Source organism: Cenococcum geophilum (assembly GCF_001692895.1).
Source record: "Cenococcum geophilum 1.58 unplaced genomic scaffold K441scaffold_17, whole genome shotgun sequence".
Classification (NCBI taxonomy): domain Eukaryota; kingdom Fungi; phylum Ascomycota; class Dothideomycetes; order Gloniales; family Gloniaceae; genus Cenococcum; species Cenococcum geophilum.
The window spans coordinates 2,478,860-2,505,465 of NW_027137575.1; the positions used below are offsets into that span (position 1 = coordinate 2,478,860).

General features: G+C 50.5%; 7 protein-coding genes across 7 annotated transcripts; 4 read left to right on the forward strand and 3 right to left on the reverse strand.

Moving 5' to 3' along the window:
* Positions 1–215: 215 nt before the first annotated feature.
* K441DRAFT_695948 (uncharacterized protein) lies at positions 216–3,810 on the forward strand. Its single transcript, XM_067652850.1, has 2 exons — positions 216–588; positions 638–3,810. Exons 1-2 carry the CDS (start codon positions 352–354, stop codon positions 3,596–3,598), a joined length of 3,198 nt encoding a protein of 1,065 aa, XP_067504962.1. The 5' UTR covers positions 216–351; the 3' UTR covers positions 3,599–3,810.
* A 2,005-nt stretch (positions 3,811–5,815) lies between these two features.
* K441DRAFT_676919 (uncharacterized protein) lies at positions 5,816–8,352 on the forward strand (the record flags this gene model as incomplete). Its single annotated transcript, XM_067651006.1, has 2 exons — positions 5,816–7,621; positions 7,684–8,352. The coding sequence occupies 2 exons, from the start codon at positions 5,816–5,818 to the stop codon at positions 8,350–8,352; spliced, it is 2,475 nt and encodes an 824-aa protein (XP_067504963.1).
* Positions 8,353–9,566: 1,214 nt separating this feature from the next.
* K441DRAFT_658921 (PR-1-like protein) lies at positions 9,567–10,914 on the forward strand. Its single transcript, XM_067648440.1, has 2 exons — positions 9,567–10,115; positions 10,279–10,914. The coding sequence occupies exons 1-2, from the start codon at positions 9,846–9,848 to the stop codon at positions 10,690–10,692; spliced, it is 684 nt and encodes a 227-aa protein (XP_067504964.1). The 5' UTR covers positions 9,567–9,845; the 3' UTR covers positions 10,693–10,914.
* Positions 10,915–11,093: 179 nt separating this feature from the next.
* Positions 11,094–13,680, reverse strand: K441DRAFT_609986 (uncharacterized protein). Its single transcript, XM_067645525.1, has 2 exons — positions 12,361–13,680; positions 11,094–12,288 (listed from the first exon to the last, which is right to left on the reverse strand). The coding sequence occupies exons 1-2, from the start codon at positions 13,218–13,220 to the stop codon at positions 11,295–11,297; spliced, it is 1,854 nt and encodes a 617-aa protein (XP_067504965.1). The 5' UTR covers positions 13,221–13,680; the 3' UTR covers positions 11,094–11,294.
* A 258-nt stretch (positions 13,681–13,938) lies between these two features.
* On the reverse strand, positions 13,939–17,687 carry K441DRAFT_82905 (kinesin-domain-containing protein). Its single transcript, XM_067654480.1, has 2 exons — positions 16,316–17,687; positions 13,939–16,257 (listed from the first exon to the last, which is right to left on the reverse strand). The coding sequence occupies exons 1-2, from the start codon at positions 17,190–17,192 to the stop codon at positions 14,198–14,200; spliced, it is 2,937 nt and encodes a 978-aa protein (XP_067504966.1). The 5' UTR covers positions 17,193–17,687; the 3' UTR covers positions 13,939–14,197.
* Positions 17,688–19,940: 2,253 nt separating this feature from the next.
* On the reverse strand, positions 19,941–22,790 carry K441DRAFT_557140 (WD40 repeat-like protein; the record flags this gene model as incomplete). The annotated part of the gene is made up of 3 exons (XM_067643364.1): positions 19,941–22,474; positions 22,525–22,552; positions 22,614–22,790. 3 exons carry the CDS (start codon positions 22,788–22,790, stop codon positions 19,941–19,943), a joined length of 2,739 nt encoding a protein of 912 aa, XP_067504967.1.
* Positions 22,791–23,317: 527 nt separating this feature from the next.
* Positions 23,318–25,442, forward strand: K441DRAFT_557077 (uncharacterized protein; the record flags this gene model as incomplete). Its single annotated transcript, XM_067643359.1, has 4 exons — positions 23,318–23,353; positions 23,452–23,826; positions 23,884–24,125; positions 24,197–25,442. The coding sequence occupies 4 exons, from the start codon at positions 23,318–23,320 to the stop codon at positions 25,440–25,442; spliced, it is 1,899 nt and encodes a 632-aa protein (XP_067504968.1).
* Between the last annotated feature and the right edge of the window lie 1,164 nt (positions 25,443–26,606).

Below are 26,606 nucleotides of genomic sequence, written 5' to 3' on the forward strand. Positions count from 1 at the left end.
AATACTAATGTTCACAGGCTTGGCGCCAAGCTGTGGACGTCAGTGTGGAAAGGGATAGCAGGTAGAAGCATAGATGTTCGAATATTGTGATAAAGAGAATCTAGACTATAAACGATGCCCTTGGTATTACGATACGCTCGGCCGAGCAAACCGTATCGTATTCAAGACTGTAATCCCTACCCTACAGCGGCGCAGGATTCTGCTAAGCCACTAATCTCGCCACGTCTGACGATTGCCGCAGTGTTGAATCCCCACATCTGCACCCATTACTATCCTACTATTACTTCTCTCATACTGCTCTTCATGCAAAGGCGCAAGCTAACCTAGCTAGCGACTGTTTACAATGCCATTATGACCTCAACCTCACCAACTGGACCTGCCTTGCGCTGGCCGCCCAGCATCTCCGCCTACCCCCGTCATCAACCACGCAAGTACTCTGCGCGACCTTTTGTACTCACGATAGCCGTTATTCTTACGATTGCTCTGTTGAGCTTTATCCCTAATGACGAGGCCCACTGGTCAGAGCGCTCTTACTACCGCGTACTCCAACGAAGAGATCTCTCGCCGTACGCGGCGAACAATGAAGAAGTATGGCGACCTCTATAATATTATATGATGCTAACATATATTGCTCCAGTGCCGCCTCGTTCACCATGCTCCCGACAAATGCGCCTTTGTACGAACCAATTGTCCCGATGAAGAAGCCGGCCTATTCTCCTATCTTACACTATATTACTGCCGACTTCAACACGTAAAACCCATCGCATTCGCTATCCTAGTATTATGGCTAGCTCTGCTCTTCAGCACAATTGGCATAGCTTCAAGTGATTTCTTCTGTGTCAACCTTAGCACTATCGCAAATCTTCTCGGCATGAGCGAGAGCATGGCAGGTGTTACATTTCTGGCGTTTGGAAATGGAAGTCCAGATGTGTTTTCCACATTTGCTGCTATGAGCACGAATAGCGGGAGTCTTGCTGTTGGAGAATTAATGGGCGCCGCTGGGTTCATTACTGCAGTTGTCGCGGGATCTATGGCTCTAGTTCGGCCATTCAAGGTTGCACGAAGGAGCTTTATTAGAGATGTTGGGTTCTTTATTGTTGCAGCAAGCTTTAGCATGGTTTTCCTATGGGACGGGAAATTATATCTTTGGGAGTGTGCGACCATGGTGGGTTTCTACATTTTTTACGTGGTAACTGTCATGGTTTGGCATTGGTGGCTTGGAAGAAGGAGGTGGCGACGTCAAAGAACCGCCACAATAAGAAGTCACTATGTTTTACCTGGTGGTGATGAAGAGGAGGTGAATGAAGAATACCATGATGAGGATGATGGCTCATCTAGAGGTGGTCGTACTCCTCTGAGGGGCTTGTCAGCAGACGATATTTTTGCTTTGGAGCGGGCAGGGGATGGAGGCCTCTTAGACCTTGATGAAGATGAGGAAGAAGAAGCGCGAGAACGATGGCTGGGGGAGTTGAGTAGCAATATGCGGTTGAGTAGGCCTCGCACGGGGGAGCGCCGAAATACGCAGACACCTATTCGCCCAAGTCTGGTTGGTGCGTTGGAGTTTCGAGCTGTCCTGGCGTCCCTGAAGAAGTCGAGAAACATACAATCCATCCCTATCAACCTTCGCCGTTATTCTGATGACCCCACCTTCACCACCGCTCAGCAACAAGACCTCCTATCCAGAGTGTCAGATTCTATACCTCGGCCGCCGAACGATGTGAGACCTGGGCACTCCAACGACCCAATTTCTGTGTCCAGGCCGAATTTGGATGTGAGGAGAGCTGGCGCTAATCGGGCTAGGGCTGTGTCTGCCAACGACGCAGATGACATGCGTCTTGATCCGCGGACTCTGCAGAAGGGTGCAGTGCCGAGCATTGATCTTTTAGGTCCGTTGACTGAAGACAATGCTAGTATACACAAACCTGCTGATCAAATTCCTCCCTCACCGAGCTTTTCTCTCTCACCGCCGCCATCTGAAAATGGATCAGAGGCGACCAGCCTGGGACCGCCACGGATAAGGCTACCATCGCCGAATAGGCTGGCTCCGCCTGAACCCGGCATTCCCGGGACCCAATCGGTTCGTCAGGCAGTAACAGGCTCCTCGCACTTGAGAACCCCATTTTTGGACGACTCGTCCCACTCTGGCTCGCACTCGTACCCAAAACTCGCTATCCCAGGAACATCACCACCATCCCCATTCCCTGCTTTTACAGACTTTCCTGTCCGGGCGAGAAGCTCTTCAAGAGCACCCAGTCTACGGCTGCCGCCACCAAGCGCATCTCCAGAGTCATTGTACCACCCTGAAAATTTTGGGGTGTCTGACCAAAACGAAAAGCCATTGAGATGGTGGCCCTATAAAATTCTTCCACCACCACGAACACTCATTTCCACGCTGTTCCCTACGCTGTATAGCTGGCACGATAAGAATATCTGGGAAAAGTTTTTGGGTATTATTGCTGCTCCAAGCGTGTTTTTGCTTACCATCACTTTGCCCGTCATTGAGACGCAGAGGGGTGAGACTGAAGGAATGGATGAAATTCCGAGTCTTAGTATTCCGGGATCGTTGACTCCAATCGAAAACAACTCTACTTGGCGACAACGAAGTACAATCACTATACTCGAGCCGGAAAGCCCAGCTACAGAGGATTCTAATAAGGGTTTACAGGGGGTTCATAATTTTAATTCTGTAGGAGGCATAGGATTGTCTGGGCACGATGACCCAATGACATCTACACCTTTGACGGAGCAGCATCATCAGAATCTTCACCGGCCTGACCTGATGATACTCTCCCCAACAAGTCCTCGAATCCTTCAGTCTCCCGAACAGATTCCCACGGACCGGAATACATCGCCCGAAATAAAAGAGTGGAACCGTTGGCTTGTAATTCTGCAGGCTTTCACCGCGCCCTACTTCATAGTGCTCATTGTCTGGGCCAATACGTCTATTGATACGCCCTCTGCTCTAGTTAAGCCTACACTCTACTCTGTTGTCGTTTCGCTGTGCATCCTTCTACTTCTTCTTTCTACTACAACACCGACTCGACCACCACGCTGGAGGGTTCTTCTCTGCTTTGTAGGTTTCGTTGTAAGCATCTCATGGATTAGCAGTATCGCGAACGAAGTTGTTGGTGTCCTAAAGACACTAGGTGTGGTTCTTAATATGAGCGACGCCATCCTTGGACTTACTATCTTTGCTGTCGGCAACTCGCTGGGAGATCTTGTTGCTGACATTACTGTGGCACGCCTCGGGTTTCCAGTGATGGCGCTCTCGGCATGCTTTGGCGGGCCCATGCTGAATATTCTGCTGGGAATAGGGGTTAGTGGGTGCTATATGACAATTAAAGGAGGAAGGCAGCGTCAGGAGAAGCATCCGGATCGTCCCATGAAGTTCAAGCCATACCACGTGGAAGTTAGTACGACGCTGGTCATTTCAGGAGCGACGTTGCTGGTTACGCTGGTCGGCCTTTTGGTGGCAGTGCCTTTAAGGAAATGGAGAATGGACAAAATGATTGGGTGGGGCTTAGTGGTGTTGTGGTCTGTTAGCACTCTTGGAAACGTCATAGTGGAGGTTGGTGCCTGGGGTAGAAACGTAAATTAAGGGATCAATAGTAGCATCTGGTATCGTGACGCGGGCGTAAGCCGTTAAGCAACCAATCTGCAGCACTGGCGTTGGGGTTGTTATTGTTCTGGAAAGTTTGGATACCCCATTTTGAGGTGTTGGGTGGCTTGTGTTCATACTGTCCTGAACCAGTAAAGCCTAGTTAGTACACAGCCTTATGTAGGGAAATGGTGTATGAGTTGTACGCATGTTGGCTGGGCTGCACCTTAGCAGCCCCAACACCTGCAGGGTGGCGAAGCTTCTGGTCTTTGGGTGAATATATGCCACACACGTGTTCCCATCTGCTAAAAAGATCGTCCCGCCTCGACCTCAACATTCATTTGAGGGCGTTTGGATGTGCTCCCAGCATATCGGGCAAGCAGGTCGATATTGGGCGTCGAATGTTGGGCTGCATGAGCTGCCTGCCATCTGCGGGACGCCTTGAAGAGCCTCGATACAGGATGACGAAGGGCCCAGGAGAGAGGGAAAGTATGGGCCTGTCAGGAAGATTGGGGCTTTTAGCGGCCTGCAGGTGGGACCCACTCGCAATGGAAGCGTTGACAGCTTGCCACGTAGTAGGGGGTAAATTTTTTGCAGCCCGAAACTGACGGAGATCCGAAAATAGCTTGAATGGATGACTCTGAGGTTCGCCCTGGAAGCGATGAGAAGGCAATAAAGAGAGCGCGAGAGATGTAGAGAGACGGTCGTGTTATTCACTTCGTTCTGCCCCGACTGCCCTCGACTTCACCCGCTCGTCCCAGCCAGCACGTCACGTACGTGTTGCATCTGCAAAGCCACGCTAGTACCCCTTCAGCAGCCCATATGTCGCACCAAGGACAGACTCATTCCCGTATTAGAGAGAAACATTGTTGGAGAACTCGTCGGAAGACCTGAAGCCTCTATTATTGCCGTTGCGTTGCGCAGCAACACCCTCCGCCTCACATAAGCCCTTCCATGCCCGTTGGAATTTTCCAACCCTCAAACATCCAGCAGTCTCCGGTCGCAGTTCTGCGCTGGACTTCTTTGTTGTAGTGTCTGCTCACCGGAAAGATCAACTGGCGAATTGGTACGTGTCATCCTCTCCCGCTTGTTTCAGCGTGCTCTGCAGCCAATGCGCCCGTAGTGCCCAGCAGCGCTTGCATGAAGGCATGAAGCTCATTGTCATTTACAAAGCAGCAGTTTCCATCACGACACTCCCGCCCCCAAGCCCACCGCACTTTCCAAGTTTCAGGCACTCATAATTATCTTTCGCCCCTTGCCTTGTGCCCTTGCCTCGCGCCTTGCCCAGCACCTTAGCACCTGAAGCACCTTAGCACCTGAAGTACCCTCGCCTCCTAACATACCCACTCCACCCACCCTCAGCACTGTCCTGTCGCGTCTATCCGGCCCCTAGCAACCCCACCAGCCCACAACCTTCCGGCCCAAGCGACCAGGAACATATCGCTTCGCGCTTCGCTCCTCCAACTCGGATAGAAATCTGGCTGGTTATCGATTGGGGTCCTCCTTTAACCCTCATCTATCCTCTTGTGTTGATCCTTCTCCCAACTGCGCCCCGCTGTCATCGGCCTCCGGGACGCTCCTCATCATCAATCACCCGCAACATATTACGACTAACTCTCCTCATACACACACGGTTGTTGGGGTTTTTGGTGTGGATTAGCAAGCGACCTCTTCTTGCTTCACCTTTCGAGACGCCAGACGGCCCCGCGCCCAGTCAGCTTCAGCCCTATCGTCACGCATTTTACCGCCTGGCCCCCTTATCCACTACGCTCTGCGACTCATCAAATCCGGTTGCCATCCCTTCTCCCTTCCTTCCCCCGCTTCGCAGCTGCATCGCCACCCCAAGCTGCAGCGCACACAACATCTTTCCTTGTTTACAGCCCATTTCTCTCTGGAATTCAAACGCTCGGAGCTAGAAACATCTGTTACCAGCAGCAACCAACCCTGTCAACTCTAGTTCCGGCGCCAGGTTCAGCCTAAAGACGTCAAGTCCATCTCTCTCATCTCATCCCAAGGTTATCGTAGCTCGACCGTTCTCTGGTAGAAAGGTCTCGAGTACGGTAATTCCTTGAAGGACTTAGCCCCATGCCGTTAGTCATTGCTCTTCCTCATCGTCGCCCTGTTTCTCGTCGGTCGCTTTCGCGTCGCCCTGTTCAGCGTCGCGCTGCTTCCACTTCATCTCGCGCTAGCGTCCCGCCGAGTTACATCACATCCGCAATGGATGAAGGCGATACTAACGTCATGCTTTCTTTTAGGAGAAACATCACAGTCGACGACTCGACGGGCTCGGAACACATCTCCATTTCTGACGAAGAAGAGTCCTCCGGCGTCCAGGTCCCGTCACATTCTACTGGCAGTCACGACGACGAATACACGGATTCCGCGGAGGAGGAAGAAGAAGACGAAGAAGAAGAAGAGTGGGACTATATAGAAGCCGAAATTGAACCCTCTGACTCTGCGTCGAGACCGCGTGTCCAGACAAAGCACAGGTCAATCCCACCTCCCGCGCCCCGCCCGGCGCCCATTCGACGCAAGTCTTCGCATCGCGTTCCTGTGCGCGAAGCACCACCCCACCACAGATCGCCATCACCCAGTCGGCATAGGAGAGAACGAGAACCGAGGCAACGTCGACGGCGGCCAGAGTCCGTCCATTCCGACAGCCTGGACGAACACGACGATTATCCGGGCTACGCCCGTGGTCCACCCCCACACCACCCTCACCCAACCCAACAATGGGCCCACGTACCACACCAGCCACCTGCAAGTGGATACGCACCCAGCGTCCTATCTGTTCCACCCTACAATCCCTTCACTGGCGGAATGCCAGCACCGAGTAATCAACTAGTGCCTTTCTCTGGTGCTGACCCTTATGGGTATTCGCAAAACCCATTCTCGCCGCCGCTAGGCCCTGGGGGAAATCCATTCTCACCTTCCTCGGCAACCAATGCAGGCGGGTACTTCGGTCCAGAAGGTCACCGACCAGGCAGGTCTCGAAATCCGATGCCGCCTGGACCGCCTGGACCTCCTGGACCGCCTGGTGCTGAAGTGATGCCTTATAACGCTAACGGCTATAATGCTAATGGCTATAATGCTGGCGGCTATTATCCATACGGCGCACCGCCATATGGTGTGCCCCCAATGTACTACTTTCAACCGCCTCCAGCTCACACCCCAACTCCTCCCCCACCAAAGAGACCCACGCCTGGTCCTCAAACAGACCCACCTCCTCCACCGCCACCGCCACCACCTCCACCTCCACCTCCACCTCCACCGCCGCCGCCGCCGCCGCCTCCTCCTCCTCCTCCGCCTCCTCCGCCTCCGCCTCCGCCACCTCCACCGGACACTAGGAAGGAAGAGGAAGATGCTAGACTCAAGAAAATAGAGAGAATGCTTCTTGGTCAACGTGATGAGGAAGACAAGAAGCAGGAAGATGCGCGATTTGCCAAATTGGAGCAGATTCTTCTCGATCAACAAGAGGCGCGCGTCAGAAAGGAAGAGGATAAGAAGAGAGCTACTCAGGAAGCAGCGATGAAGGCAGCCGAAGCCAAGAAAAAAGGAGATGAGGACAAGCTAGCCAAGCTCGAAAAACTTATTCTTGCTCAAAAGGACGAACAACTTAAACGGGAGGCAGCAACCGAGGCGGCACGCGCCGCAGAAAAGGCTGAGGCCGAATCGAAAGCGGCTAAAGAAGCTGCGGAAAAGCAGGCGGCCTCGGAGGCTGCGGCAAAACTTCTTGCGGCCGCCAAGAAAGCTAGGGAAGAGGCAGAAGCTAAAGCTGCAAAGGAAGCCGAGCAGACTAAGGCGGCTCATGATCAGGCGCTCGCGGAGGCCAAAGCTGCCGCCGAAGAATTGGAGAAGGCGAGAAAGGCTGCAGAAGATGAGGCCAAGGCGGCAAAAAAGCGTGCAGAAGAGGAGGCAGAGAGAAATAAACCTAAGCCAGATGAGGTGAAGGCACCAATTAAGTTCAAGGACGCAGTTGGCCGCAAGTTTAGCTTCCCTTGGCACCTATGCAAGTCTTGGAAGGTACGATATGAGCCACTTCGGTATACCTTTAGCTATAAGAAAAAACTAACTCGGTTGTATAGGGAATGGAAGAGCTGATCAAGCAAGCCTTCCTCCACGTCGATATTATCGGCCCACATGTTCATGATGGACACTATGATCTCGTTGGACCAGACGGCGAAATCATTCTCCCACAGGTATGGGAAACCATGGTCCAGCCCGATTGGGCGATCACGATGCATATGTGGCCAATGCCAGAACCGCCGCCGCCACCACCACCACCACCACCTCCTCCTCCAGAACCTCTTCAGGAACAATATCCGCCTCTCCCACCAATGCTGGATCCACACATGGTAATCGTCCCCCCTCATCCGGGCAAGAAGACGAAGAAAAGCAAGAAGATTACGGCGCATCATGGGCAACCTCCGCCGCCGCCTATGATGATGGGTGCTCCTCCGCCTCCTCCGCCTCCTCCGCCTCCCCCACCACCACCACCTCCACCTCCACCTCCACCAGTGGATGTTATGATGGCGCCACCGCCTCCGCCAACTCATCCTGGACATGGTATGGTGGTTGTAGAACATCACGCGCCCAGGAGAAAGAAGGAGCAGCCAATCTCACCATTTTTACGATGGACGGCTGGCGGAGCTTCGCGGAGTCAGTCTTTAAAAGGGGTAAAAAAACCTGAGAGCTATAGCTCGACTGCTTCATCAACTTCCTCCAATGAGGAGGGCGGTTGCATTATTATGTGAAAGGAGAAATTGACACTAGAGCATTGAGAACTCCAGCTAGGATTGTCCATGAAACTTTGGTTATGACGAGGAAGAAGTTGCTCGATCAAGAAGAGATGAGATAAGACATTTTGCAGTTGCAAATTGAGCAGGTGTGGTCAATTTGGATTACTGGGAGGCATCACCGTGTTCGGGCGGAGATCTCTTAATTTTTTCGGGCTTTTCGTCGCTTTCGACGAATTATCCCACACTTGGTCCGGTTTCGTGGCTCTTCTTTTCTCGCCTTCACTGGGTTGACACCTTTTTCTATACCTGTGGCCTTCCTGGGACAATCTTTACTGGATTTTTGCGCTCTTCGTTAGCAATTCCTTTTTGACCACGATGATGCATTATAATGTTGAAGCGGTTGGGAAGCTTTCAGGGGGCATGGTTTTTCTCCCGCGACTGCGCGGGTCTTTCATGCCTCGGGGATTTTAGTGAGGAGGTGGATGGTGCTTTGGTTGGTGTGATACGTTTTCTCTTTGCATGTTGGCTCACCTATTATTCCCCTTTTTGCACTTGGTTTTAGTATGTTTGTTTTCCAGCTTTACTGGAAGCAATCTGAGGATTTTCCTCTTTTATTGTCATTCGCGTTTGGATTTTGACTTTGGTCCACCTTTACCCCTTCATTCCCTTCAAACAGGCTGGGAACTCTGGAAATCTCTGGTCCCATTTGGCTCCCATTGGTCCCCGGCTTCACCGGAGTCTGAGCTGGTACAGGTCTTTATTTTGGGATCCTTCAAAAGTTTAGATACCATTAAGTGCATTGAAGCGGGGGCTAGCAGGCTTGGGAAAGGCGTGGGTGGGGTTGTTTTGACTGGATTGAAGTCTGCTTACATACGCTCTGCATGGCGTTCGGGGTTCATAACCCTCCTCCCTTTTGTGCTTGTGCGGGATTTTGGTTGAATGGATGAATAGGACGGAGTATATGTTGCGGGAAAGAGATGAAGAGATGAGTATGAGGATTGGCGTGTCGTTTTAGGATTTCTTTCTGGCAGGTTGCAGTCTCCTTTGCTACTAATATGAACGATATCCAAATCATTCAGAACCAAATATATAAAAAAAATTGTTAACATATATGCTTGTCCGCTTGCTCGCCTGTCCACTTGGTTACGCTTTGCAGGTTCTCTCACGTTCCGGGCGCAGGCTACGTCACAGCTAAGCGCCATGCTCCCTTCACGCACTTGCTCGAAACAAAGAAATCCAAAACAAGGCCAACATCCTTGACCACCATTGCGTTCATTGGGCTAATCACTAGGAATATAGCGTTGTGAACGTAAATATCATAAAACTGAGCTTCTTTAATGTTTTTGTTCCAAACTCGAGGCAATTCACTGGTCTTGACCTCTCCTAACGCTTTGCTCTCGACCCTCGCAGCCTGATATGCAACTAGCTCTACATCGTAGCCTTCCCCTACCCCTCTCTACTTTCCCTCTCTACTTTCCCTCTGAAATCCCTTCAAGTAGCTTCTCATCATGTCCTCTATATTCTCAGTTCTCTTAATACTACTCCCACTGTTCTCTTCCCTACTGTCCTCCGTTGATGCCACATCCGCCGCTACTGTAACAGTTTCCGCGCCCGTCTCTACATCTACCGAGTATACGGATACAACAGATTTTAAGAACGCGGTTTTAAACGGCACGAACACGTACCGTGCTCAGCATAACGCAACTGCAGTGACATGGAATCAGAGCTTAGCGGATTACGCGGAGAAGTGGGGGAACGCATGTATATTCAAGCATTCCGTGAGTGTTTTCACCAAACCGAAGAACCCAGCTAGCTAGCCTGTTGAAGTGCAAAACCAGAGCTGCGCATGAGCTTTGAGTGTCCCCAACTCTCTCTCTCTTCCCAAACATTGCAGGCCAAAGCGTCAGATTCCAGCGTTACCACTGACAATACAATGCCCAGGGTGGACCGTACGGTGAAAACCTCGCTTCCGGATATCCCAACGCAACCGCTGCCGTCGCCGCCTGGGGCGACGAGCGCACCCACTACGACTTCGCCGCCGCCCAATTCTCCGAAACCACTGGGCATTTCACTCAGCTGGTCTGGAAATCAACCACGTCAACCGGATGCTCTGCGACAAACTGCGAGGGCAAAGGGGATGGCAGTGCACCCGGCTGGTTTGTGGTCTGCGAATATCACCCGCCGGGGAATGTGATTGGAGGGTTTAAGCAGAATGTGCAAAGTCAGGTGAAGGAGCAGGGAGGAGACTGTCCACAGGGCGCCGTCTGTGCAGCTGCGGGAACGGTAAGGGCCGATGTGCTGGGGAGGTGGTGGTGGTTTGGTATTTGGGCAGTCGTTGGCTTACTTTTGCTCTAAGCACAGTGTGTTAACGCGTTGGAAATACTCAAATGACGGCCGTACATGCTCTTGAGATCGTGAGACCCAAGACTTCATAATGTCTCGTCAAGTGTTACTGTCTAAGCTATAGCTATATTTCATTATGTATCAACCTTTGAAATAGATCAGTTAAATCATATCGGAAGGTTTAGGAGCACAGGAGCCGTGTCGGGGTATACCAAGCCTGGATCATAGATACCCTACGCTCAATCGAAGGCTTGCATAGCTCGTCGCTCTAAATAGTCACGGGCGCGATTTGCTTAAGAAGCCTGGGTTACTTTTTCGGCCCTGTCGAAACATTTTTAGTGTCCACCAGATCCGCCGCCAACGGGAGAGAAATATCACAAGAGTGCAATATCATTTGATTCAGAAAACAGTATGCATTTCTGTTTCCATATTTGTAGCGGTAATGGACCTGATAAACCTGCTCTTACGCCCGCAATGCTAATAGCTATGCCACTAAACGCCTTGACTGATGTTTACAAGACATACGAAAATAGTCAGACCGTACGCTGATATGCTCACCTGGAGATATTCTACTAAAGAGACACACGCACACGCTACCCAACCTCATTGCCTCATCACCACTGGATTCCTCTCCAGTCGAACTCTCCATCGACATTTTTCCAGCGCCCCCCATTAATTGCACTCTCCCAGCCCATCATAACCGCCAAGATCCTACATCCTACACTGCTGACAGTGCAAACCACCGCATCAGCTTTAGCTAGCACAGCCAAATCCATAAGATATGCTCGCCCTACTAACTCGCGGAGCCGCATCGCCTGTTCTGACACTTCCTGCGTGGTTTCCTTGCTCACCCCTACGGCAGCATTCGCTGTGGACGTTGATAGGCCGAGCGACCAGAATACATCACGGAAGAAACCGCCCTCCCAACCAGATATCTCGTCGATATACCGATGCTTTTTGGGAGCAGCTGCCTCAAGTGTTGTTTTAGAAGCTAAGATGATACGGTCTTGAGCGCGAAGGGCTTGGCTCATTTCTGGGGTTGTGTAGATATCAGGGTCGTCGGACGCAAGAACGAGCTTGGATGTCGTTTCTCCGGCCACGTCTTCTGCTGAGCCACTCAAGGTCCTAGTTTTGCTCTTGGATTTGCGTGATTTGGTTGAATTGGCGAAATGGGCGAGGAGAATCTCGCGAGCGGTATCGATGTAGCGGTCTAATGGCAGGTAGTCCTTTGAATACTGGTACTCATAGGGATGGCGATCACCGCGACGGACATGCATGCCAATGCTCATGCCGCCGGCTTCGGTGACAGGACCATAGAGAGCATCTGTTCGCTCTGTGACATATTTAGCATCGTCGGAGCGAAGGCTGAAAAGCGCTTCGTAACCCTCACGAAGAAGGGCAAATATGTTGTGCTGGCGCTGCACCTCCATTTTGCGCGCATCCTCAAATTCTTCTGTGAAAGCATGGCCAAAAGTATGGCTAGTAGTAGCAGCAGAGACAACTATATGGCGGGCAGTATGAGGGCAAGGAAGAATTTGTGACTTTGGGGGTGAGAGGCAACCCGGAGAAGGTGGCGGAGCGAAATAAGTCGAATAATTGCCATATGGCCTGTTACGGTTAGTGAACGGCAAGTAGCCGAGGATTATGATAATTAGGATAAGGATCAGAAATTGGGCATACCATCGACTATCATCGACAAAGAAAGCCCGACCTTCCTTCTGTGCCAACCCATAAGACATCCACAGTCCCATCAATGATTTCCCGAACCCAGCATCTGACGTCTCCATCACATATGTCAGACTCCTCTCGCAAACCATCATTCCGTTTTCCTCGTCAGATTGTTTCTCGATCATTCCTTCGTCATCCACTAGCACATTTGGCTTTCCACTTGGCTGCGATGAGGGCAACAGTCCTTGCTCCTCTGCTTCTTGCACGTCTAAGAACCACGGGTCCTCCTGGTAATAACTTCTCATGCGCTTGGACAAAGTCTTTCCGGTTTCGGCAAGGTGGCGTGAAAGTTCCATAGACTGAGAGCATATTTCCAGGTACTGCGCCGGCTGTAAAGGAAAGTCGTAGCTTGAAGGTATTGAAATAGTCCATTTAGATTTACCCTTTTTATCCGTCACGATGACAGCAGAGGGATCCTGGGGAAGGAGGCTGCCCCCGACCATTTCATAGTCTCCATCTCCAACTTCGCCAGAGTATTCGCTAGGGTAGTATGATTCAGTAGATAAGAGATGGCGAACACCTAGCCACACTATAACTGTGACACCACAGAAAGCTATGAGTAGTCTTCGTACCAGGCGGAAATGGCTCGAGGAAGCCTTCTTGCCATGACGGGGGATTAGAGAAGGCAAGCTTGGAGAAGGTGGGGGAGATGGTGAAAGCAAGGCGCGGTGAGAGCCCATTCTCGGAGATAGAAAGGATGCAGAGCTGAGAGAGGAAGGACCGAGCGAGGCGGATGCCGCCGACGAGACGGAAAGATTGGGATTTCGTCTGGCATGCATGGTTTTGGCGTGATGTGAGGCGTTAATGATCATGTCGACTTTTGTTCATGGAGCGAATTTGTGAATCAAGCACGAAGGCAAAAGGAAAGGTACAATTGAATGAGTTCCCAAAGGTAGGCTGACGGGAATGCAGAAGATGATGCACCTTGGCCTGCAGGTGCTTCGGAATGGAAAAAATATTGTTGTGTAGAGGCTGGCTAGGGGAGGTTTCTCTAGCAAACGGAAGCGACAGAGAAAGCAATTGTAAGAGGAGAATAATGAGAGCAGCAATGGGGGACGGTCAATGGCTCATTCCAAGCACGTAGATGTATGCAGGCCAGGCTCCGTCGAGGAGTGGCATGGAGGGATAGAAAAACGGAGGGGGGTGGGCGAAGATGAGAGCGGGCAGTGGTAGGAATGGTGAAACAAGGCCAAAGTCAAAAAGGCACCACCAGAGGTCCCCGCCCCCCAGAGAGGCCCGGGCTTAGGCTCAGGTCTTCTCTTTGGTGGCATTTTGGTGCAGAGGGTGCAGAGGGTGCAGAGGGTGCAGAGGATGCAGCGCTCACTGCCTCAGCGTGGGCATAATGCGCTTTGATACGTCAATGAAACAGACGGTGGAACGAACTTCGCAGGTCCCCCCTTCTTCCGGGCATCCACCCCAGAGCCCCAGAGCACAGACAACGTCACATTCGACTTGAGACCCACCGCCAGTCTTTATACGGTTATACTATACATAGCCATCTAATAATACACGACTGCCCGCATCTCCACAATTATCCTCAATTAACTCGTACAGCATCAGTCAGATTGAATCGATGTCGACATGCAAGACAGGGTATCAAGTTGAACCTCCCAAGCGGGATCAAAAACAAAACACCGCCAACACCAGAACGACCCTCTTGATGCAAAGGATGCGAAAGACGCCATCCCCAAATCGCTGCTCTTTTCCGCACTCAACGCCAGACTCCAAGCTCTGCTTACCCCACAATACCCCTGTTGATCGATATTCTCTCTCCCTCCCCCTGTACTTCTCACCTGCTCTCGCTCACCATACGAAGACTGCTCCGCTGTGAACCCTTGGCTGAATGGCCCCCATCCACGCGTTCCGAGATCATTTCATCCAAGATTCGCGTCATCTCTTCCACACCCTTCCCAGATTTTTGCGAAGTGGGTGACAGCAGTGCTACAGGACTGATCGGCGAGCTCTTAAATTTCGAGCTAGCATTGCTTCCTTCGCTCCGGTGGTGGGATGTCCTTCGACTATCATGTGACCCTGATGTGTCGATACCCAGATCCGCGACATCCCGTTTTCTCGCAGCAGAGCGAAGTGCTGCAACCATTCTGTCTTTATCATCCAGTCTTGCTCGAAGATCAGCAATCTCGGCATCCTTCTCCTTAAGAATCGCATCTATACCGCCATCTTCACCGCCGACAATCCTTTGAGAAAGGCTCATTGAGACGCGAGAATGACTAGATCGTCTTGCTTGCAACAATCTCTTTTCAAGTGTCCCGATGTAACGGTTTTTATCGGCCAGATCAGCCTGCAACGCACGAATTTGCACCGCCTGGCTAGCAGTGCCATCACCATTCTCACCCAAAGAGTCGTCCTCCTCAGATCCGGTTTCGCCAATTGCACCGTTAGCACCAACAGGAGGTGAGGGAAACGAAGCTCCCGATGCCCCTGAGGATGTCCTATTCAGTGCGGGCACTTCGAGGGTAGCGTGGCTTGCTGAAGAGCGGGCTGAAACTGGGGCAAAGTCGCCATTGCTGAGAACCGAATTTCGGTTCTGTAAGCTCATTGATGAAAATGATCGGTTGGTGTTTACTCCCAAGGATTTGGAGCTAAGAATCAACCGGTTCAAGTGCTCGATTCGCTCTTTTAGAGCTGTCCTTGCAAGCTGCATTTCAAGCATCTGCTCTTCGTGCCGTTGCTCGGCTTCTAGTTCACGTGCCTTCTCTTCCTCTTCGTCTTTCTCCTCTTCTCTTGTCTCCTTGGCCTTGTTCTGCTCCTCGAGTTGCTTCCGCAACTCCTGAATTTCCATGCGGTATCGGTCGAGAAGCGCTCGACTGCCGGCATCGGCACCAGAACCAAGGGCTTCATCGGCCTTCTTAGCATGACTAACAATGTTGTTTTTAGCCCTTGAGGCAAACTTCAGCGTGTTCAAAGTTTCGCCCGTGTGGCTATGTGCTGCAGCAATGCTTCCCGTAGATCCAATCTGAATGGTGCAAAGAATACTAACCAACGAATTTCCGGAAAGTGCAGGCTGAAGTAAACGAGTAAGCTTGCTATCCCTGTAAGGCAGATGCTTGTCCTTGTTTGCGCCTCCCGCCTTATCCTTCTCTAGGCCTGCGGCTTTATCCTTATCACTAGAAAGGCGACCAATGACAGTGCCTAATGTGAGTAAACTCTTGTTGATATGGGAACCTTCTGTTCTCCTCTCCTTATTTTCTGCGGCCTTTTCGGAACCCGCCAGATCAATTAAACTCAGAGTTGAGACACGCACTCCTCCAGGTGCTACGGCAGATCTTTTGCTCTCTTGCAAACTTGTTCCGCCTCCAGGGATCCGCTCACGACTCTCAACAACAATCTGAACGACAGCATGACTGCGCGAGCTTCGCGCGTTGAATTGGGTGCCAGCAACCCGCCTTGCATTGTCACCTCTAGCGATGACCCTGAGCAGCTGGGTCGGGCTCTGCACGATCTCTTCCTTCAATGGCGTCGCATAGACTCCGCGTTTACTATCTTCTCTGAGCTTGATCTCCTCCTGAGGCGCAGGTTGTCCGTTCATGCCAATTGTATTCGAACTAGAGAGTAGATCGTGGATCTTCTCATTGTAAATTTCAAGGTAACTGACTCGAAGGAGAAATTCGCGATGTGGTGTCTCCCTAATAAATGAGAATATATCGGTGATAGCCAGTGGAATAACACCTGGTGACGTTGCCGTTCCTTGCATCGAAAAGGTTTTACCGGTTCCAGTCATGCCATATGCGAAAACAGTGCCGTGGTAACCTTCCATGACGCGCCGCACGAGCCGCTTAGCAGCTGCATCGTATACTCTGGAGTTGTTATCTTGAGTGTCGAACACGTTGTCTAGAATGCCTCAAGTCAGAACCTAATCCGTCGGCACGTAGGATCCTGCGAAACGTACCATATATATATTCTCCACCTTCCCGCCCTTTGTAAGTCACCGAAGAACGTTTTGCATTAACCTCCCACTCCAACTCTTGCTTCCCATCATTGCTGCCTGCATCTGGCCGAACACGAACACTGACAATGACGTTCCCTTTGCCATCTTTGTGGAGAGAATGCCTATCTGCTCCTCGCTTGTTATCGGAACGCCCTCTTATTTCCTCCTCGCCAGTATCTTCAAATGCAGTAGCGCTTGTTGCGTAGGAGCCCTGCGCCGATGAGGTTCTGCTTTGAGGCGGAGAAGGCAAGTTGAGCAGAGCACCACTCGAAACTGATCTGGTCTCTCCGCTACCGTTCAAAAGACTCGGCGATGTTAATGGAGATTTTAAAGGAAACCCACGACCGGAGACTCTAGGGCTCTTCCTCCTTAGACTGCTATCTCGAGATGGGACTGGTTTTGAGCCGGCTGAGAGCCGCTGATCTAATGAGGCCCCAGTTGGTGTAGAACTCGTGGACAGAGGACTGGGTGGGTGACTAGCTGTTCGTCCTATACCTTTTGGGGGTTGTGGGAATGCACCAATGCTAATCGTCTTTCGCAAACCCTTTCCTGGAGGGAGAGTAGGTGGCTCATTCGCGTTAAGAGTAGGGACGCTAGAAGTCGAATTTGAGTGAGTCTTTTGCTGTGGCCGTTGTGGCAAAGCTGACGAAGAAACAGCGCGTCCCGCTGTTATAGACGGTAGCAACGACGCCGAGGAACCTCGTCTACTAGAGTCCGTTGAGCCAGAAGTCGAGCCGACGGAGTTCTTACGAGACTTAGGTATCGGTAGGGAGGGCAAAGGGCCGGTTGGAGGATTGAGCGAAGGTCGTGACGGTCGTGGTAGGGTTGTTGTCGCCATGATAACTTCGGTTGTGACTGATAGTTCAGCTCATCAAGAACTCAAACCTGTGAAGAACCGCCGTCCGTCCGGAAATGACAATCCTACGGGCCCTTTCTCGACGTGTTCATATCCTCGGGCTTCTCACTCCCTTGTTGGTAGAAGGTAAGATGCCAATGGAGTTATGCAGCGTTCCAGGATCGTCTTGGGAACTTTGGAGGTAGTGTCAAAGGACGGGGTTCCTCCCTGCGGCAAGTTGCAGAGGGTGACGGGTGCGGAGGACGAGGGACGGACGCAGGGTTCAAGCTTTGCGCACGTCCACGTATCTAAGGGGAACTCGGAGAATGACGTGCCTTGTGATTGCGCGCAAAGAAAATCAGGAGAGTCGAGACGTGGAGAACAGTCGTCCACATTCAACAAAAAAAAAAAATCAAGTATAGTAGCAAGGAACTGCGGGCTCCCAGCAGGGGAATATGAGATTGTCGATAAAATACAAGGATAACCAGTCCTAGGAGACTTTCTTTTGTCGGTCGCGAGAGGAGAGAAACCTCGGCCCTAACGAGAAACCAAAAGCCCCTTCCAAGCGTCGAGAAAAAAAAAAGGAGAGAAAAGAAGGCGAGGGCACCAACGATAAGTGACAATCCCTAAAACGGGTTTCGCAAATATCCCCTTAGGCAAGGCTCCTCCCAGCCGGCTTTCACCTAATAAAATGATCTACCTCGCACCTCCATAAGGCATTGCGGACGAAGATCGCGTACAGTTCACTCCTTTTCAATCAAGCCGAGAGATAAGTTATTCCACGTCTACTTGACACTTCCCACTGCATGTTTTGGGACTGTAATTTATAAACCCCAATGCGGTCACGATATGTACAGTCATTAAGGTCTCAAGTGCAATAAAATGCCCAGAGGTCCAATCTGTAGGAGATATCCGGCTTCGAATCGGCTTCCTCGTATCGGATCACTCGGGCTACGACCAGGAGTTAAAATTAGATAGGGGCATAGCTCTTGGATGCTTTGCGATCACCTGAGGAGCCTATTGATGGCCAACGACATTGAGCAACGAACGTTGAATAGTTCCCCACGTCGTGCTAGGAGATTATATTGTGCCGCCCTCCAGGTCAAAACGCGTCGAGTAACAGGCTCTCTGGAGGGCTGGTTGGATTAATTTGCCTCCCATGGCGCCACACTTGTTGGAGATGGTGTTTCGCAGAGAAGCAACCACCAATCATTCGTGTATCGTACATCACAGCCCAGACCATGTCGCAGTGCACAGCTTTACGCAGATTACTGCTTCGAAATGACGGATACCTGGAATCCCGGGGATACCCCAAGAGAGGACTTGCAACAATGATTGATTAGGCGCTCTGAAAGGTTTGGTACTCGCTTTCTTCCATCACTTCAGCCTGTTAATAAACGACCCACTATCACGACGATCATTCAAGCATCTTCGAAACGATCATATCTGTTCAATCAAAATCTAAGTAATTGGGAATTTAAGAGAAGGAAGCAACAAGGGCACAAAGGAAGGTGATTCCCGCAGTCCTCTAGCAACAACTGAATTACCATACTATCCCTTGAGCTGGTACAATTCGTCCTACCGTTATCGATAAAAACTAGCCAATAGGATTAATAGGATCAAGGCTCCGTGATGGTTGTAGAATCTGCTGATTTCCATATACAATTGCTATATACACCCAATCTTTGGAGTTAAGTCGTTTAAGATAAGGCAACTAATATTTATCGTTTCTATAGAACGGAATTTTGCAAGCAACGAATTTAGAGGAAGATTTAGGGTGCTATGGTTGTTAAAATTCGTGATATACAAAGGCTCGAAGGAGGGCAACGGCCACAGCCGCGGGGGTTCTTTGGCCTTCCGAGTCAATGGAATTAAATGTTGAGTTGGTGGAACAAAGTCTATATCATTAGAAGTACGATTAGAAGGCATGGTTGATTGATGCATAATATTTGAATCTATGTAGGTATTGTTGAATCACACACAAACGGACCCCAACGCTTGACTAACGGCTCCAGTTCTATGCATACAACGGCTTCCTTGATCCTGGGACTCGAAAATAAAGTTCCTGTTGTCAGACGCGCCTTTTTCTCGCCCTCCAATCAATATGTCAACTTGTCCTACCTCAGTTTGGCGTACCCGTTGGTGTAGCCATTGACGCCGTTGGCATCCCTATTGGGTGTAGCGAAGAGTGGGGGAACGGATTTCACGAGACACTTGAGTTTTGACTTGTTGAGAACGAAGAAGTCTCACAGGAAAATACAAGCAAGAACGAGGAGCCTGAGCTGTATTTTATCGAGTGTAACCCAAGAGCACATACCGCCGTTGTTTTGTTTTGAGGTACGGAGTAGTTGGCAGAGCGGTATCTGAAGATTATTGAGGTCGATGGCATGCGCAAAGAGAATGAAGGTGTTCTGAAAACACCTCACGTTGTAGTGCCCAATAATCCAGCCAATTACTACTGCGTCGGCCATGACTTGGTTACACTGCTAGTACTCCCGACCCTTCAGCTGCTAGGTCAAGGATCTCTAGGAGACGTCCACGGAGGCATGAGTGACTTCATCACACACCTGCTCTTCTGGAAGGACGGAACATTTGAGATTTGGGGTCTAATACTATTCTGGTGGCTATACCACGTGTACTGGCCAACACAATTGCTCAATTGTATACTAATGGGAAGAGGATGGAGTCGCATCAACGTCAGCACCACAAAAAGGTTAAAATTTTAAGGAAGAGGTTGATTGGAAAATGCAGTTACTCTGTCATAGCAACATCTTTGTCTTGAGCTAGTAGAGCTACGCTATTAGCTACTGCTGCTGTCCCTGCAACTTCATCCATCTCTCTCAAGGTGAAGTCTAGCAGGTAGCTCTCATCTACAAGTTCTTCCATCCGGCGGTAATGCCTCTCGGTATATGCCTTCAATGCATCCAGAACATCACTCAGACTGCCCTTGGCTTCTCCCTTCCCGGTCGGCTTCAGGCTTGCTAGCCGTGATGCAGGATATGATTTGACAAGCGTCCAGAGAATTCTCTGGGCAATCGAGGCGGTCCGGGCATTCGTGTTCCAGTCTCTGATTCTCAAGAGCAGCTTAAAAAGCTGTTCGTCGGCCAAGTTTGTCAACACTTCATCAACCGCCTTCAGCCCTGACATACTTCCAGGTTCCTGTACCTCACCTTCAACTACACTTTTGAATAGAGCGAGAAGCCTCGCCGGCTGGTTCAGTTGCAGCGCTAATGTAATGGCTTCACGGTAATTCCCGGTATGGGTAAAATTCCGTAATTTCTGATCAAGTTCCACACGCTCTGTCTCCGCACTCGCAGCCGCTTCCACAGTCGCGCTAGTTGTGTCGTTCCAAAATGTGATCACGCTGTCACCTCCACCGGAGACTAGGGCGTTAGAAGCCGGGTGCACAGCCAGTGCCCAGACACGGTCGGTATGGTTATCTAACGTACATGCTACCTCGCTACTGGCGGTGTCCCAGACCTTCACCAGGCCATCGCCGCCAGCAGAAGCGATTTGAGCACCACGTTTGTCCCGCGCATCGACGGGGCGAGTTGCCAGCCAAACAACTTTCAGAACACTATTCGTGTGCCCTTCGAGCGTCAGGAGACAACTATAATCGGCTAGGTTCCAGACTTTAACGGTTTTATCGCCGCTGCCTGTTGCGATTAGGCCTCTGCTGCCGCTGCTACCGATTACAGGTGCATCTTTTGGAGCAAACTTGACCGCCCATACACCACGGCGGTGGCCGCGGAGAACCCCTTGCGTTTCGCCTTCTTCTGTAGAGTAAATCTTGACAGTGCGGTCTTGTGATGCTGACGCAAAGAGCGTAGAGGTGTGGTTGATGTCGATGGCGTTGATGTCCTTCTCGTGTGTTTTCCTAGTATAAGTGGCCCTAGAAGCTCCTTTGGTTCCTTTGGTTATGCTTGAAATATCCCAACGTTTTACGGTTTTGTCTTGTGAGCCTGTTATTAGAAATTGAGGGGGGTGGTCTAGCGGGTTTGTGTGGGCTGGAGAATTAATGGGAGGTGTCGAGTGTGGTAATGAGATTGCCCCAAGTGACTCGGCATGGCCAGTGAAAGTTGCATAGCAGGTGTATGAGTCGTGTTCTGGATCCAGTCTCCAAAGACGTGCTGTGTTATCCTTTGCCCCTGTAGCAAGCCAATGACCTGACCAATCTGTGTCTAAACATATGATAATGCCCTCATGTCCTTTCAGGAGGGAAACGTCGGCCCCAAAGTACTTCCCTCCAATCCCTGAATCCGTCGATTCCGAATCCGGCGATGTTAGCGATATGATTCGAATATCCTCTAGGTTTGTTGCTAATGCTAGTAAAGATAGATCCGGCCCAACATATGCTAGGTCAATCACTTCGTCGTGGGTTCCAGAAATTCGACGTAAGATGGGTAAAGGATCTATGCTGCCTTTTGTCGGTGTGTTCAGCAGTGGTTTAAGAGAGTGAAGGACAAGAGTTTGGTCAGTATGAACGGAGAGGAGGTATGGAAGGCTTTCATGCTGTATGATATCCATAATCCCCTCCGTTTCTGCCCCAGTTCCCTGCTCTTTCGTTATCTCCCTTCCCCCAGTCATTGTCCATAGCCTCAACCGACCATTCTCGCCTCCAGTAAATATCACATCTCCTTTAGATAAAAACCCGACACTTTCAACCACTTCTAGTATGGGGATTGTGCACCGAATCTTCCATGTCCGTGCGTCCCATACTATGGCTGTCTTATCTCTGCTTCCAGACACCAGAGCATTCTCCTCAGGAGAAAAGTCCAGACTGCGCACCACTGAGATATGTGAGTCCAGAACTGCGACAGTGCTTCGCTTATGAAGATTCCAAATCCGTACTTTGCCATCTTCTGCACCCGAAGCAAGTCGAAACCCTAAAGTCGTCTCGATAGCTTCTGCTTGCAGCGCTTCTCCCTCACGAAACCCCCGCTCCTTTTTTCTTCGGCCCTTGGATGAATCTTCTACAACCTGACCAGAATTTTCAACTTCAAAGAAGAGCAGCGCGGATACAATACCGCTGTGCCCATGAAACGTATGCGTTACAAAGCCCCCCCGAATATCCCAGACCTTAACGATACCATCGGCACCTCCAGTAGCAATTATCGTACCTGTGCCATCTACCGTCAATGTGACAACAGGGGAAGAGTGAGGCTTTAGGGTTCGGAGAAGCTGGGTGCGAATTGGTGTATCTTCGGTAGGCGATGGTGTGAGAGAATATATTCGCATTGATAGAGATCGTGAACATATAATTAGGTGGGAGCCAGATGGGGTCACTTGGATCATTAGCGGTTCAATTCCTATGCATTTGCCGAAGTCTGCTTACAGGAAAGAGTTGTAATGACCTCTCCATCCTATTCTGCTTGTTAACAGTCAGATATTCAGATGGAAACTTATACAAGAGTGTAAACTCACTCCTTCTATCCGTGAGAGCTCTTCACCCGTTGCAAGATCAGTAAGAAGCGCATCTTCGACTAGACAGGTCGCAAGGATTCGACCGTCCTGGCTCAGCGCAACGCTACCTCCAGTGTATATTGGTTGTATGATCTTGGTGGCATCGTAGGTCGTCTTAATAGTCGCTCTTTGAGCCATGGTTGCACTTGCTGTGTAAAGGAATTCTGGGTCACCTAGACGAAGCTTTCATCCTCCTTCTCTTTTGGTTGTCCGGGTTATTGATTTTACAGTCACTTTTTCACGCTCTCACAAATTTCCCTTTATCGATAGACAGCTAGGCTGGCTCGTGCACGGACACACCTCGTGCACGCGTAGCTATTGGGGCATTATGTTCCCCTTGTTAGATACAGGTCAAAACGAGGCTGTCGTGGCTTCGACAGCCTATTACGTGGTTCTTAACTGTATCTATCAACCGTATCAGCATGAGTTTTTGGGTTGGGATATAGTTTCTTTACAAGAATTCCTCGAACGCTCTTGCGAGGTTGCGATGTTCCTTATCGATAACATTCGATTATACGGAGCGGGGCGTAGTTCCATGGACTCCTTCATGAATGCCCTGGACGCGCCTGTTTCATTCTTACTTAGCAGTCGCTCTGCGCTTATCATGTTCATAGAGCTCTCCAGCAGTTTTCGTTCGGATCTTCTTGATCCATCGCCTGGTCAGCATGGGTAGGCAGGCTTACCTGACGCGCTTGGCCCTGGTAAGTGCGACGTCTAGTGCGACGTCTAGTTCGACGGTTTCTTTTCGTTCAGTTTGCATGCTTTCCTAAAGCCAACGCTAATCCTGCATTCTTTACAGGGCCGCTCCGCATTTGAAACCCCAGAACAGGTTACACTAGAAGCGTCACGGACAGATGCAGCGATATCTGAATCTGAGCCGATCTGTTACGAGCAGGCCTACGATGAAAGAGGTCATCCTATAAATCCAAGATCCCGAGAGCATGGACGAGCATTGAGAGAAGCCCAGAACGACGTACTCGCTGCAATTGGTGTTGTCGAGAGGAGACTTTCTACATCATCATCGTTAGAGGATTTGCCGTCCCTAAAGAGAAGGATTGAGAGGCTGGAGAGGTTAGAGACAGAGGACTCTGTCGGCAACACCATTGCCCTTGTCTTTGCATTGTCTGAGAATATTAGCACTTGGTGGGTTGGATGTCTCAGAGATCGTATCCTGGTAAGTTTTTGACCTAGTATTCCCCTTTAGCTCCAACATGCTTATATAGTTGTCAAGGTACTCCACACTCCAGCTAATGCATCCTTTAATCAGCTCCTATGTTCCCAATACCAGTCGCCTGGTTTCTGGACTTTTTTTTTTGCAGGGTTTCCTGCACAGTTTCTATCTACAATAGCTGTTCAAGCCTCGATATATGTTGGTTTGGTCCTTCGACCTCTCGACCACTTCCTCCTTTGGGCTCGCTCACCCAGACGGACAAGGCGATTCTTCCAAAGATGGAGGCCTTGGATCAACCAATGGTAAGATTAATCTCACGAGAATCATCAACCTCCTTTTGCCGTAATTTCCGAAGCAAACTGACTCTAGATAGCTTTCGATTGTCCGTTGAGATCGCCTTCTATCCCTTATTTTACCATGCCGGTCTTCAACGACTTCATCTCATTCCGTCGAGGCCTTATCTCCCGCCGCTTGGATCATTTATTCCGTTCACGCCGCTTTCGCCTATCCAAGGAATTCCGCCCCCCGTTAGTTTTACTGGAGAGGCGATACTTGCTTGCAGTCGTTCGTTCTTGAATTCGCCTCTGGTGCTCCTTTGCCTAGAACAATATATGGAACGGTGGGTATATAGCACTGTGTATGAGGCGATAGAGTCCAGCACGATCCAGCCAAGCAACCCTGATCTGGTTACTCCTGACGATTCTTTGAAACGACGAGCGGCCATGATTCTCGGTCTCCAAAGGAAAACCCCAGCTGCTATTAGGAATACTATCAATAGGATACTAGCTTTTGTCCAATGGGGCTACCCCTTTCAATCCGCAGGCCACATTATCAGCTCTACGAGACCGGAAACCCGGCCAAACCAACAGACTATCAGAGAACAACGAGACGTTGGGGTTGTCGGGCAACAACCTACAAATACAAGCCTGCTTGATCTCCCACCAGCCCATACCGAAGCTCTTGTACAGCAGGACATTCATGGGATGGTAGAGATTGAGACTGCGACAGTATTCAATGAGCCGCTGGGACCCCTCTCACCGGTATCTCACACAGCATCCGAAGCAAGCCAAAACGTTATGGATCCGACCGTTCGAATTACGTCGAGGGACGCAGCAGAAGGTATAGTCGAGTTAGAGGTCCGGTTACCGCATATCGCGTCTCCTCCCGTAGAGGCACCCAATTCCAATATAACTGCTCCTGACCAGGACGAGGATCGATTCACTGAAGATACCGACGAACGGCAACAGTGGGTTTTTCATCGAGTGACACACCTTTCCATGGAGCCAGGACAGATGCTAGGGGCAATATTGAAAAGTCAAATGGTAACCTGGGTTACACTGCCTCTGAGGATTGTTGGCCTGCGGATGATGGCTTCGCATTTTCTGGCTACCCATCCTCAAGCCGCCTTAGATCTCGGGAGGACGCCAATAAAATCCCCTTTCTCTGGTGTATGGTCGACTTATTCCTCCCAGCCAGGTTTGAGGTCTGCAGGCGTCCTTGCTGGGAGGGTTGCCCTCTGCGGAGCGATCGAAATGGCAGTAGATCTTAGTCTTTGGGGCTGTCAATGGGTTTGTGTTACTTGGGTAGGCAAGCGCTATTTCAATTGGGGGAAGCTCTGAGTGTATGGTGGTATTTAAAGACCAACAAAACTTGTACCTGGTCTTGCTTTCAAAGTATGAGGCAATCCCCTACCAGGCGCCATTCCAGGTATTAAGCGAGGAGCGACCTCCGGCTTGGAAACCGTCGGGATAGTCTCCCATCCAATGAACTCATCCGCACAGCTAAAGCCTTGTGTCGTTCCCATTTGTCAGGAAATTGGTTCGAGACGTAGGTTAGATCAATGGTGACGGAAATCAGGAATAAATACAACGCTTTACCCCATCTCAAATTGCACTTCGGTTTTTGTGTCATGAAGACTCAGAAAGCGGGTCTTTGGTGATCTTTTCCGTTCGGCTTTTTTCCTTGCGCATGACCTGGTGCGATATATCAACACTCTCAAGGAACCTGTTTCAAGCGGTACTAATTTTCCACTACGTCCCCAACTGGAATCGCTTCCAAACAACAGAATTGCCCACAGAAGGAAAATCCTGCAATTGTGTTCTGCCCGACATCGATCATTTCCACCGCAGTATATCGAACGGCGGTGACGCTCGCATTCTATAGTTTGACGAAAGCTGTCCGAGGTTGCTGCTCAAATTATTGTAGGAGTGACGGTAAGCTAGGAAAGGTAGATACTGAGAGGACCCCGTCTGAGAGGACCCCGTTTCCGATGGATTGATAACCAGGTGACCTGAAGGAAACTGGCTCATCGAAGGGGCACAAGAGCTGCAGGTTCTGGAAAACCTAGCGTTTCAGAGATCATTAACCCGTCCAACAATTCAAGCAGACTGTTAAAACTATGGAACCCTTCCAGCAATCCTCCAGCTATGTACAATTATCAAATGATCAATTCGAACCTCCAGCACCCTAACTACAAGTGCAATTTGTAGTCCTTTCGGCGGTCCTCCAATGGGGAACGGAATCCACGTAAGAGGTACGAAAGCGAGGGTTTAGACTCGTAGGTGGTAAGGCAGTCATGGCCAAAGATGTACCGCTACGTTACAGCGGATATGTGGGTATGTACTCCCATCATTGGCGCGTCCATCTCCTCGCCATCAGTTAAGACGACCCACGAGACAGACGCTTCCTATTCCGGGAGATGACATCCTTCTCCGGAACCACGTCACCGCAGTGACTGGCAACCAAGGGCAATAAGGGCGTGCTAATGGTCGTGGCTGGCTCCG

Coding starts and splice junctions, on each gene's coding strand:
- K441DRAFT_695948 (XM_067652850.1), top strand. CDS start 352: ATGACCTCAACCTCACCAACTGGACCTGCCTTGCGCTGGCCGCCCAGC. Junction 589..637: donor ACGCGGCGAACAATGAAGAA/GTATGGCGACCT, acceptor ATATTGCTCCAG/TGCCGCCTCGTTCACCATGC.
- K441DRAFT_658921 (XM_067648440.1), top strand. CDS start 9,846: ATGTCCTCTATATTCTCAGTTCTCTTAATACTACTCCCACTGTTCTCT. Junction 10,116..10,278: donor CATGTATATTCAAGCATTCC/GTGAGTGTTTTC, acceptor TACAATGCCCAG/GGTGGACCGTACGGTGAAAA.
- K441DRAFT_609986 (XM_067645525.1), bottom strand. CDS start 13,220: ATGATCATTAACGCCTCACATCACGCCAAAACCATGCATGCCAGACGA. Junction 12,289..12,360: donor TTTGTCGATGATAGTCGATG/GTATGCCCAATT, acceptor TAACCGTAACAG/GCCATATGGCAATTATTCGA.
- K441DRAFT_82905 (XM_067654480.1), bottom strand. CDS start 17,192: ATGGCGACAACAACCCTACCACGACCGTCACGACCTTCGCTCAATCCT. Junction 16,258..16,315: donor AGGTGGAGAATATATATATG/GTACGTTTCGCA, acceptor GAGGCATTCTAG/ACAACGTGTTCGACACTCAA.